The following is a 13,925-nucleotide window of genomic DNA, read 5'->3' on the forward strand; positions in this document are numbered from 1 at the left end:
GATTCCAACAGATGCAATAAGATGACAAAGTATATATGAGAAAGACTCTGGTTCTCTGTCTTAATTAAAACTCCAGTGAAGTATTTCCTCAGGGTCCATAGCAGGATGGATCACATAAACAAAACTTGGTGGAGAAGAAAAGCACTGGCAAGTCCTCTACGAAAGCTCTATTCAAAGTCTAAAGCTGCAGTGTTTTAAAAAATGCTGCATGCAGGAGTCTGCCAGAAGCACATGTGACCACGCTTCCACCAGACTGCAAACCAAATAGGAGCAGAGACCAGAGGCAGATCAGTTGAAGAAGTGTTGGGAGGTGACTGCTGGATATTCTGTGAGCTGTGAGGGAAAGGGTCACCCTCACTTTTAGTCACGCTGCTCTTGCATCTCCTTTGAATGAGCTCTAGCATGCGAGTGCCCTGTAAATTGCATTCAATCACCAGTCTGAAGTTGTTCTCGCTATTTTGCAAGGCCTGATCAGATCAGTGTAAGCACATCTGACAAAGGGAAGCAGCAGGAGTGTGTGGCTGAGGGATGCACACTTTTGCCAAAAAGTGTGATCCTAGGCAAGTTAAAGCCAACTGGGGAACTGTATCACTGGAAAAGTCCCCATCTCAGAGCAGAGTACCAGCCCCCATTAAATTTGTCAGTTTTAAGAGTGGAAAAAATGGGCAGGAAAGCCTTCCTTCCCCCTCCAACACTGGCAATAAGAAAATCAGAGCAAGAGGAATGAATACAGTAAACACAAATGCCCAAGTACCTTGGTAAGTCTAATTATTAGAATACCAAACAAACGTATCAAGTAACTGAACTAATCCACTAAGTCTACTGCTTTCAATAACTTCACCTAGTACTTTGAAGATAAAAATATCATTGAGAATTGACACATGACAATCTTTGCATTTGGACCAATAACCTTTAATTGCATTATTAAAGTTTGGATTTAAAAAAATTTTTTTAAGCTTTTCATTAAATTATTTTCTTCTTCTCCAGTATTCAGCCAAGCAATACAAAACATCAGAAGATTTTTAAGTGATGCCACCTCAACAAAAATATCTTTAAAATCAGTTTGGCAAAGTCCTTTTTTCAACTCAATTATTTAATATGTTTCATAGTTTTCCAGCTAAATAGATCTCAGAAGTCTAAAAACCATAGGCAAAATTAAGAAATGAATCTTATATCTCTGCTATCTCTTCCAGTATTTTTTGCTTCTTTTTATCCAGTCTCCTCCCATTCTTGCCATACTGTAATTTATTGTAATCTCAAAGAAGCATCTAAAATAGCTGGGGACACTTGAACTACAGCACTTCATTATATTTTGTGCAGTAAGAAACACAAGCCCTTTATCAATCCCAAATAATGGCTTTTTCTGTCATTAACCATTCCATGTGTGAACTTGCTGTATGCACTAATTGCGCACTACCATGATTGCAGAGAAGGATCCAAGATGTTACAAAGAGGAGGAACTAGTAGTAAGGTGTAGCAGAAAAGTAAGGAGAACTGTGAATTACAATTCCCAGTATTCTGCAGCACATTTTGCCACATACACTGGACTACCAAATGACTTGCTGGCATACTGGTATCACATATACTTAACTTCCACTCTTAAGGAGCCTCTCAAACTTTGTAAGTCACCTAAATCAATATTTTTTCAAATTATCATCCAACACTGTCATGTGGATACATGGTGCTCCTGTGCTGTCAAAAGGTTTTTGCTTGGGTAGAAGATATTACCTCTTCTCTGAGGTAAGTTATTAGACTTCTAGCCTAAACTCATGGCCCTAGTAAAATCAACAATAAAATAATATTGGATTTAAAGCAAGTGAGGTTTAATCATCCAGCTCAAACAATAGTCTTTTTCCTTTACCTTAGAAGAAGGCTTTGTATCAACAGTAGATGTAGTTACTGCAGTGGATGTTTCACTGACCATACTTGAAGGTCTTTGGTTTATTTGTTGCTTGGACATAGGTGATTTCTGCCTAGAAAAGACACACAAACAGGTACTCTAAAGCACATTATTTCAAACAGTCAGCTTTACTTTTTATATTTAATATTCATGAAGAAAGCAAATGACAGGCTTGTCAAGCACAAGGCAAACATTTCCCATTGTCTGCAACTTCTCTTGCACCATCCCTATTATTTTGATTCCAGGCATTTCCCAAGCAGATGCTACCAATGATGTCTGATGATTGATATTTGCAAATATATCAAGAGGAAGAAACTTGCTGAAGTGTCTACAAACCAAACAGAGAATCAAGATATAACAAAAAGCACTCAGAGCAGATAAGGCCAATGCACAGAAACTAAACTGTCTCCAATTTACAGGCCTTGCTGCAAATGTGGGGCAGAACTAATAGTGGTGAGGGAAGGGCAGGAATCTGTATGAACACTTTGCAAGGACAGGTTCATTATTTAAAGCGAAGGAAAGGATAACATTAGAATGCTAGACCTTTCACTCCACCCAAAAATATGATCCATACCACAATATGAATTATTAACATAAGAATATATTTTAAGCAGAATGATGCAATTCATGACAGGTATCTCTAGAAATAACTAATCTCTGAATCATAAGGAACGCACTTCCTATCCTCTGCACAACAACTATAGGCCAAGCAAAAATTAGCACATTCACTGATCCATACTAGATTGTTCCAGCTGTCTCCTATGTGAAAGAGTGACCTATTTTCAAAGTTTTATCTTCGGATGTGCCCACAAGAGAAAGACTTCAAATACACAGATGTGTGTGGCATCTCTGTTCTGCCTATACTTGCACTAAAAACAAACCCCCCACTCGCCACTCATTCACAGGAGCACCAAACACCTTTAGCTGAGTGTTTGTTATCTTCTCAGAAAAAAAATCCTGGCATACGAGGTCATCCATTTAATTAAGCCACTGTCAAAACTGTGCTTTCTAGCCACTGAACTACTATGGTGGACTTTTCCATTAAAACTCCCCTTAGTTTGGCTCTATGATCTAACCAGAACACCAACTTTGATAACAAGCAACCACCAGTTAGCTGATGCCTGAACTGAAAATAAGTGGCTGAAACAGAACGAGAAACACCTAACTGAAGAGAGTAGAGCAAAAACGCAGAGAAGTTACACAGCTTCACATTTTAAACAAAAGCCAACACAGACCTTGCGCTAGAGCGACCCCATACAGTGAAAGCCAGTGCTTATGAAAGCGGTATTTTTGCAACAGAGAAAACCATAAGCACCTGCCAAAAACAGGACCTGGGCCCCACTGCACATGGCCAATACACACACAGAAGGACAGCTCTGGCCCTGCAGAGGAATTCATATGGGACTTAAGCCCACAAACTGTAAACAAACGTAAAGAAATGGAGACAAAGTGATTGACAGTATTGAAAGTGAACTGTAGTAAAACTTCTGAAAATGAAGGGGGAAATTCGGAAAAATTAATGAGTCTGTTTTTCTTTAAAAAGAATCAAATAAACCTCTCTTACTTTACTTTTCAAGAATGTCTTACCCGCCTGCAAAACAGATGAGAAAAAAGACCAGCCAAGCTGTCATATTCTCTTCTACAGAAACCTAAAGTGTCAGGCTCAGGATAGTCACATTTTTTGAATAGTGCCTTTTCTCCCTGTGTTGCAAATTTTCAGGTTGAGGTTATTCTGAATTTCTGAGAAGAAAATTGAAGACCTTTTCTAACTAGCCAATAAATTAAAAGAAAAAAAATCTGAGACTCTAATCTAAATAAAATATATGGCAATTTTATTTGCAGCTCTGGTGAGGTTGCAGCTTTAAAAAAAAAAGTCTTCATTCAGGATTTATGCTGGACATTCCTCATCTTCACTTAGCTGATTTTCTGCATCAAGATCAATTTTGTTAAGGGAGTTCTATATTTATTATTTTGTGTACATATTTACGCAAGTTTTTTTTATATTACATACCCTGAAGACATCATCTGTTAGGTCACTAACAGTTCTGTTTTCCTCAAATATCTAAGTAATAGTCAGTCAGCACTCCAAGCCTTTAAAAGAATGGTATATTTGTTGCTCAAATACAGAAAAAAGAAGAGAGACTAATATGCAAGTATAATTCAAACCTTTCTGCTAGTTTTGCTTGCCAAAATAGAAAAGAGTTTGACTGGAGAATTCTAGAAAAACAGATTTCGTTTTTTTAATAAATGCTGTTGATGACAGCAGCCAGTGATCTTGCTTAGGGTTAAGTTAGAACTTCTTTACCCACAATAAAACTTTTTTTTTTTTAAGGTAGCAACAAAAACCATGTGAGGACTCCTCATCAGATAGTCTTTCATTACTCTATTAGAAACACAAAGTACGGACATCGTCATTTAGATCATACCAGTGGAAACCATTTTAAGCAAAAAATTTTATCTGCAGGTCAACATTTGCAATGGTAACAGTTAACATTTGTAGGGCAGAGGTGGCAGGCGTAAATAAAATATTTACAATTAAAAAATGTTATCCATCTAGAGTTCTCAAGATCACAGACATTCAGGGCAGGTTTTATCTGCCAAAATGTAGACAATTACAGTGCTGCTCTCATCTGAGCCAGCTGTAGAAACCTCTTTCCAAGCACTTTCTGATGTAATCCATCTCATTCGAAAAGTAGACATCTAAATTAGATTAGTTGAATCAACTCATAAAGGTGCCTATCTTGCTCCACTGACTATAACTTAAAAAAAAAAAAAATCCAGATAATGAGCTCGGATGCAAATATCTATTTAAAACATAGACGTCTAGTGTGAGATGAATCCTTCCTTTAAGGTTCAGCAAGCAAGAATTCACTATAACTCACCAAATGAAGAAATGAGAGTGTGAATGCAAGTACAAAATCTTGTGGAATCCCATATGCAGGTTGCGAACGCCTCAGTAGCCAAGCTCTACACCAACTTGGGAGTCAAACCAACAGGTGGTATTTTCAAAAATCGTAACAATGTAATTTTGCAAATTGTATTTTAGGAACAGCAACCCATTAGCAAGTGGCAATATAGTCATGCCAGTAATAATAATGATCTATTCGCAAGCTACAAATCTGCTCTTTCCCATCTCAATGAGTGCACTGAAACTGCTTATTTAAAGTACGGCATACAAGCCACCAACACTGCTGTTGCTGTCACTGAAATTCAAGCCAATTCTGAACGGACCAGAGAACAGGAGCACTCCTAAGAAGAGAGGAGAAGGCTTTGTGAGGACAGCAGCCCAACACAGGGTTTACCTGGAGGACCAGGTGTCTGCCACCATTGCTTTTCCTCAATTACAACTTGAACAATTACCTGTCCAAAAGCTTCTCTAGATAATGTCACAGAAAGCACATTTTTCCATTTGTGATCACACAGTTTTAATTAAGCTTTCAAGGAAGCAATACCACAACTTTGATCCCATTTTATTTATGTATTGTTTATCTGGCACAAATCCTTTCCTTCTAGCTTTTATAAGCAAGCTCAGGTCCAAGAGATTAAAATGATCTACAGCAAGTCCTTAAAATCCCCTGCCGACCTTTAATGTGTGACAGCTTCATCACCTCAGTTTGAGTCTGTTTACCTTACCTCTCAGGGACCGGATATCCCATTTCAGCATTTAGTTACCTTCAGGAACACCCAGTTTCAGCAAAGAGCAGATTAAGACACTTTCTGTGTATAATGCTGCCTGACTAAGCTACTTCTGTTGACTAGCCAGTCTTACAATAGTAAGCACAAAAGTGCTTTTGACTTGATTCTCCTTTGTTCTCTTTCCAACCTATACACTTTCAAAAGTGGTAGAAAAGGCAGACTTGCATTGTTTTTATTTAACTTGCAAAAGCACATTACTTGCCTTTTCTTAATCTCTTCTTCTCAGAAAGGTCCCATTTCCCTGCTCAAGGCAACCGAAACTGGAGTAGAATTCTGCTCCCCCTGAAACACCTAACAAAGAATGACAGTCTCCTACTTGGCCTCCTCAGAATCAACCTGAAGAACTAGACTTAATACCATTAAGAAAGAACACATAGCCAAGGAAAACATTTGGCCTTTGAAGAAAGAAACCTTCTCTTCTTCCCCATGGGAGCTTGAGCTTTAGATTCTCTACAATGTCCACACCACAAACTATGGAGTTTTATCCTGTATGACAGTCACACAATACATACTGTTGTCCACATACACCTGGGGGCTGGGGGAGAAGAGGAGGGAGAGCTTACCATACTCTGAAAATCTGTAGTCTTTCCATCCTATAGATAATCTGATTAGATTATGTTTCTTCCTTTCCTACAGTAGCAATTTTATAAAGAGAGCTACCTTTACCAGAAAAGACAAAAATGAAAATTTAATTTTTAACAATCTGGAAATTAATTTGCCTAACAAAAACATTAAGAATACCGAGAGAGAAATTATCCCACTGGAATGGCTTTGATCTACAAACCAAGACAGGGAAACGCAGATTGAAGAGATTTTCCACCAATCCACAAGAAACTGTTTCACAGTAGATTAAACAGTGCACACAGTAGTGTGCAGAGAGAGAGAAAGCACTTGACAGAACTACAGAGAAAGATAAGCTTTATACATTTAACAAGACCATCACTCTTAGATAATCATGCAATACAGAACAATAAATGTACATAAAATTTGTAAGAATTGATTACTTTGCCATCTAGCAATTTCTCTCCACTTCCTCCTGAAAAAAAATTACTGTCAAGAAATTAAGCTTTCAGTTGCCAGTAGTATTAAGATTAATGATTAACTCCAACTGGAAAAAGAAAAAAAAATCCACAAGAAGAAAAAAGGTTTTTTTTAAAAGTGTTAGGCTGTTGCCATGGAAGAACTTACACAGCTAGCAAAACAGACAGTAAGCCGACTGAAACAGAAAAAAGTATTATTATTCTCCTAAAATAATGTGTTTACTGGCAAACACTGGTGATCCAAACTTTTTGAACCTGAGATGTAACAGAAAATACCAAACAAAATTAAAGACAAATTTAGGTACTCATATATAGCATTTCAAGGATAAAATCTTACCATAACAAATTTGCATCAGACTAGAATATAACCAAATTCAAGTATTCAAATCTCTTAATAGCTAACTGATATCCTTAGTCTATTTTAAATAACAAAGAAAAATATGTAGAGTATGTAGAATTACTTGAAACTTTCCAACATGTGAATGGAGTTAACACAGTCCTAACAGTGTTCACAGATTCATCCTTACAAATAAGTGGATAAAGCATTAATCTTGTGCATTCAGAAACATTAGTTCAAAATCACTAATTCCAAAGCAGTCTGATATCAAAATGTCTTGTATTCATAGCACTGCGGGTTTTTTTTTTTTTTTCTCCAATTTCTCAATTGTTTTTTTGATGCCTCCCCACAAGTGTGTGCATGCATGCACAAAACTGCAGTATGTACATTCAAGGATCCAGGCCTTTGCAAGTCTTTGTGAAATACTTAAAAATAGCATTCTATATAATACTTCCTGTCAAACAGCTCCCCACTGCACCTAAACTGCACTAGTATGTTTACAGGAATCACATTTTATTAGCTAAAGGAATTAAATGGCCAATATTTGTTTTATTAAAAATAAAAACTAAACAAAACACTTCAATAATTTCACAGCAGTGGCCCATATTGAAAGTGCAATACTCATGACAGTATAAATTCCTTTTCGCTAAAGGACCATAAAGACTAGTCCACTTAAAAGACCCATATTTGTACCAACGCCTTTTAAAGAAAGGTTCTTTTGCTGGAACCAAATAGCGACATGTTAATCTAGTTTTAATATTAACAAATCTCCCATTCAGCTAGCTATAAAATTAACTGTCCTAATATTTCTATACATATAAATATGCCAGATGTTTATCTGGGAGTAGCTTGGGTTTTCTCCTTTCTCTCCACTCTGATTTTTTTGCTGCTATAGTAACCAAATGCAATAGATGAAATAAAACGGCTCGCTCGCTCTCTAAAGATGATGCACAGACTGGTCAGTTGCATGAAAACAGGCAAAAAACAGAGGATAACATTTATTAGATTAAACACAGGATACATATTTTCTACACTTATGCTTAAGTGTTGAAGTACTATCATCTCATTCGCAAACACAGTACTATTGCTAATATATTTTTAAACTTTTAATACACAACTACTAGTATTTAGTAACAGATCCAGTTAGAAATGTTGCTATCAAGGCTATCTTGTCTATTCCTTCCTTTCTGCACACAGTTAAGGATTGCTACTTAAAGAAAGATAACAGGGAAGGAATCTAAACATTACATACATCTATCCTAAACAATTCTAAAACAGAAGATTTTTTCAAAGAAATGCATATCTATTGAGGTGGTTGCACAGGTTTTAGATCTAACGCCTGTTCAGCAGCCACATCCTTAATGCACATTTTTCTACTGGTTGTTTAGGGAAGGTCCCCTTGTGGATTAGGAGTTCCTTAGAAACACAAAAACAAAGCACAAAGAGACGGTCATGAAATGCAGGGAGGCTATCAGAGGGGTTTCCCATACACCTAAGGCATTGAAATTATTTTGAAGCGATCTTGGAAACTGAGAGATGACCAAGTTAGTAGAGGTCAAAAATTATTCTGGACACGAATTGAAATTCTGACACAACAGGTCAGAAGAATAAAGTCTTCAGATATGAGTAATTATGTGATAAGATGTCAAACTAAATGCAGTGTCAACAGGAGAAAACAAATCCAAAGGAGGGAGAAATTAACTTAAAAACACCTCTGCTGCTTTTATCAGTCAAAATGATCTTGGTAATTTGAGGAAAGGATTTTTTTTTTTTAATCTTAGCACAATGAGTAGCAGCAGTCAAAGTATGTTAAGAATTATAAGAAAAGGAATAGAGAAGAAAAAGTAAAATTAAATTATTATAAAAGTCAATAATGTGCTCATATTGATTATTGCATTTATCTATAATCACCTCATTAGACAAAAAGACAAAATAAACCCCAAAGCCTCATACAGAAAGGCTAGCTCTCAAAACAAGGCTATTCAAAAGTATAGACTGACTTTGCTTATAATAAGAGACCACAGCTTCTAAGCTTAGAAATTGAGAGGTGAGAATTTGACAGTGGTCTGGTAAACTACGAATGGGTTAGAAAATAAGGAATTATTATTTCTCAAAACAAAAATCTAAATAAAAACACCTTAAGGAAGCAGAAACAGCAAAAGGATCAAAAGATAAGGTAATTTAAACATTACAGGTTACAAGCAATACTCTATTTCATCCTCCCATCACAGTGGATTTAAGGAAATAGGGTTTTGGCTTAAAAAACAAGATTAATGTGATACTGTATAAAAGGGGAAATGCCTTGGGAAAAAAATTAGTGAGATATAGTCTCAGCCTTCCAGTGAAAGAATCCAGTTCTCATTCTATCAAGTGAGGCAAGGGCTTCTGGTTCATACCTGACTCATAACTAAGCTAGGATGATATCATTCAGTGATATCATTTTCCCAAGCTTCTTTTCACATCTTATGTGCCAGAACTTCCTGGATGAGAAAAGGCCAGAGCAGTCTATACATTTATCATCTCCAGATTACCATAAATTACTTCTCTGATGTTAAATGTGATCTCTTAATAGATATGCTTGCTGCAGCCTGAACAAGCTTGTGCTCAAGTCTCCCCAGCAGCTCCCAGTCATCATCAGGTAACAATTCCAGGCTTTGGCCCTAATCTTAAATTAAAATCAACCTGCAAGTAATAAATCAAGTCACAACAGCATTAAAGATCAAATTCCTGTTTATGAACCCCTTAAGAGTGCTATTACTTTAGACAAGATTCTTGAGGTGCAAGAAAAACGCACTCTTGGTCAAAGGGATCTCACAATGCAAACGTTTCCAGAGATTAGGCAAATCCAGAGACTACCTTGAGCATTTTAAGAGACTCCAACTGTGTCCTCCTTGCAAAGCCATTTTATCATGGGATACAATATATGATACCAATTCCAAACGCATGATCTACAACCCTGATTCCAAACAAATCCTTGATGCCTTAGGAAAAAGATCCCAAACCACCCCACAGCCCCACTAGAACTTCAGTGCCTAGAGACAGGGAGGTGGTAACAGCTCCTTTAATTTCAGCAGGGAATTCCACCTATGTAAACAGTTTCGTTTGACAGGCACTCAGATACTATGGGCATGAACAGCATGGGTATAAAACCTATACTGGTGCACAGAAGAGGTACACAACTAAGGAAAACAGTGCATCTCAGGCACTGTGAAGCGCCCTCTTTAAAACAGTTTAAACTGAGACATTAAAAATGTCTCATTTTAAAAACACTCTACTCTGTAAGCATTTTAAGCCAATTATAAAGCTAAGAAAAATGTTTTTACAAAGACTGTTTTCTGAGTAGTCCCTACAAGTACGTATTCCTCTCTACATCTCTCCAGCTATTCCCTCTTCACTTGGAAAAAAATTACTTATTCTACTTCACTGTAAGATTTTTTTCCCTCTTTTTGAAACCATCTCAGTGCAAGTAATTAAAAGCTACAGATGACAAGCCATATCAGTTTGGACTGTCCATTTGACTGCCCTCCAAATATTCCAAACACCTGTTTTCACACGTTTCTGATATATATCAAAGAGCATTAAAAATATGCGCCACCACTCACTTGTTCTTTCAATTCTGGTTTGGTGATTATAAAACCCGAAACAACCCAGGGAAGTGTGACCAACCCAGGGAAGAGCTTCAGGGAGTGCTACCCAAACCCCTCTTCCCTAACACTGTATGAATTTTCTTTACACTAAACTTGATTGGACCTGTCCAACAGATTAAAAAAAGAATATCAATTAACGGATGGAGGTGGGAACACACATATAGAGCAGCTGTTGTCCATGCTGCCTTTGAGATGTGCTCCATGGCAAGATACCTGTCCTCCTTGCTGAACGACTCGAGCAGCTTGCTTCCATACCTGCAAAGAGCCAGCCGCCGTCAGAGCACCATGCCACGCGCATACCCCACAACGCTTGGTGTGACCTCTGGCTCGGTAACTAGCCCACAGCTCTCCGCACCCAACCACAGGCCTCTCCGACACACTGCAGGATAGGCCCAACGTTCTTCTAGTTCATACTGGTTCTCAACATGGGCGTTAATATAGGCCCAACTCTTAGATTTGCTTTGGGCTTAATAACCACTTTTTTTAAATGCAATACTAATTTAAATTAAATGCAAAATAAAACAAATGTCGCATAATATGAAATAGAAGGTGAGGGCAGCCTTACAAACCACCAGATCCAGGCTACTACAGCATGATGCCAGGTGCAAATTAGCATACGGTGTGGATGATGATGGTAGTAAACCCTTACGGTGGAAGAGGAAGTGATCCAAACCAAGAGCAAAGACTTACCCAGCTATACAACCACTTTTCACCAATTCAATTTTTCAACCAATTTCACTTTTTTCATCAGTCAATTAAGATAAAATACACTGGAAGCTAATATATCTCATTTTATTTCTCTGGAATAGATTTCAACTGTAGAACGAGAATTTTTGAATAAATACCAGCCCAAGAGGCATCTAAGGCAGAAAATCTAAAGCATAAAACCCCCAAGGGATTACGACGGAAACTGGCAATACTTTGTATATTTCAGTTTCAATATAAACCTTTCAGTTTCCTACAAGGGCATTTGATTTTTCTGTTCTGTGTATTTGACATTTATATAAAGCTAAAGCATCAAAGGACCTTTTTTTTAATTTGGCAAAGATTTCAATGCTAGCTCTTATACGGAACAGTGCTAGAATCAGAAATATACTTTCATAATGAGAATTAAATTTTTAAGTATCAATCATTTGTATGGTATTTTTGCCACAGTACTGGAAGAACTGTCAAACTACTAACCTACTACAGGTAAAAACGCTACTGTTTTAAATCTCTAAACATGGGTATGAAACTACTTACTCGTCTCGCAAAATAAATTCAATATTTTCTGGAGAAACCTGTCCTGTCACAGGATGTCTAAATGATGTGGTCTGCTGATTATGGCTGAAAGGAGAGAGAAAAAAAAAGTTAATATTAAGTGCTAAACTCAGTAGAATATATCCATGATCCCCAAGAGGCAGGACTGTTTCTATTGATGTTTTCCTGCTGCTACTCCAGAGATGAAACGTATTTCTTTGGTACTTTTCAAGCCAGAAATATTTTCAGCTCCTTCTTGCATTCTTGTTGAATCTGCCAATGGCATGCTGCACCATTTAATTATTAACTGGGCTAATGTTTTAGAAGTAAGCTAGTTGCAATCCTTCGTTTGAGAGAGACACTGGAATTTCTGATTATTTACACCTGACTGTTACTAGATTATTTAAATATTAACACAGAAACCACAGGATGTAAATTATTGATTTGTATTTCTGTAAATTTCACAAACCAGAACCAGCAAAATAGTGTAGAACATTGCTGGACAATTCACAGTTCTACACAAAACTAATATTTAATGAGACCATACAGAGATACTTTGTGGAAGCCATGTTACATGCATTTTTTTTTTCCTGGTACAGCATATCTTCAGTGATTTTTCTTTGCAACTCCATACACAGCATCATGTTCAAATTAGTTGTTCAGTTGTACAACACACATAAAACAACATAACTCAGCATCTCATCTGAGTTGAACTAAAATTGAGATTTTCCATCAACTTTGCCTTCGGAGTACCACCATTTGGAGGTTTTGCTGTCCTCTGTGAAACATCACAGTCCACTAAACACAATTATTTTATCAGTCTGTGTAACTGCACTCATCAAATGCAGAAGCTTTGAACCTTTACTTAGAAGTTAATTTCTCTGTTTACAAAGCGATAACAACAATAAAGTCTCAAGCAACAATGATCTTGTAAACTAGTTCTAGTGAAAGTTATCCTTCCTTTCCACGTACAGACTACAGAGAGACCTGGCCCTGCTGCTCTTCAGACACAGAAGGTTAACAAGCCCCCTGGTAGTCAGCCACCTCTGTTTCCTCCAAACAGCAACTGCTGAATAAGCTTCTATTGTCCAGAAACCTATTGTGTATCACAGGCCCAATAAAAGAGACTTAATAAAAGCACACTTGATATGCTGCTGCCATTCTTCATGCCCGTTAGTCCTCTCTCACTAGAGAAAGGCCCAATGCTCTTGGCAAAACTGGAGAAAGCTCATGACACTTCACGGTGCAAGTTCTGAAAGCCACCTAACTTGTATTGGTACAACGACACCCACTCAACATGCCAAACTACCTTTCAGACATTAACAATTTTCTGTGTGGTTACATTACAGGGTTTTTTTGGCAGTTATCTTTTCATTATAACAGTTTTATATTATTCTGATTTTGTACAATTATTAATCAACAGAACTGCCAACAGAAAGCAAATAGGAAAAGATGAAAAATCTGCAAGAAAATAAAATTCATAACTGTCTACCACTACCACCATTTTTAAATTACATTTCAGATTGCTAAAAGTAATTCTGAATTTCCAAAGTTACAGAACACTGTTTTCCAAAGTTTTCCATTGATTTGTCATAGTGAAGTCTCAGACTTTTCATAATAGCATCACAGTCCAAATTTCTCTGAAATCAGATATAAATTCTACCATTTTGCAGTATACATACACAACATTTACAAAGGCAAAAATTGCTAGCGACCCACTCTGTTTGCTAACACAGATGTACTATAGCATTTCAGAAAGACTCAAGCCTCTGACAAAGTAAATAATGTTAATGTAGGGCTACATAAAATATACAGTTGCTTATGTCTTCCTTTACCAAAAAACCCCTAGGTAAATCCACAACCACCAGAACTAAATTGGTGTTGTGTGGCTGATTATGTCGAAATTTAAAAACGAGCTGACCCCACAGACAAAGCATCACACAGGAGAAAAGAAAAACAACCTCTGGTCCCATAAGCTTTTAATTGGTGAAGGGTTGTGTTCACACTACGTTCTCTCCTTTATTCGAAGTGTTAGCATGGCTCCTTTAAAGGGCCACCTTTTCACA

The 13,925-nt window shown here is 37.1% G+C and overlaps 1 protein-coding gene across 1 annotated transcript in view; it reads right to left on the reverse strand.

The window, feature by feature from the left end:
* The window catches only part of PLEKHA7 (pleckstrin homology domain containing A7), a 158,659-nt gene that overhangs the window by 55,596 nt on the left and 89,138 nt on the right, over positions 1–13,925 (reverse strand). Inside the window, exons 5-6 of the mRNA XM_026078999.1 lie at positions 11,863–11,946; positions 1,862–1,973 (exon numbers count right to left, since the gene is read on the reverse strand). Of these exons, the coding sequence (XP_025934784.1) occupies positions 1,862–1,973; positions 11,863–11,946 (196 nt within the window). The remainder of the gene's footprint in view (positions 1–1,861; positions 1,974–11,862; positions 11,947–13,925) is intronic.

Source organism: Apteryx rowi, unplaced genomic scaffold, assembly GCF_003343035.1.
Source record: "Apteryx rowi isolate R43461 unplaced genomic scaffold, aptRow1 scaffold_49, whole genome shotgun sequence".
NCBI lineage: Eukaryota > Metazoa > Chordata > Aves > Apterygiformes > Apterygidae > Apteryx > Apteryx rowi.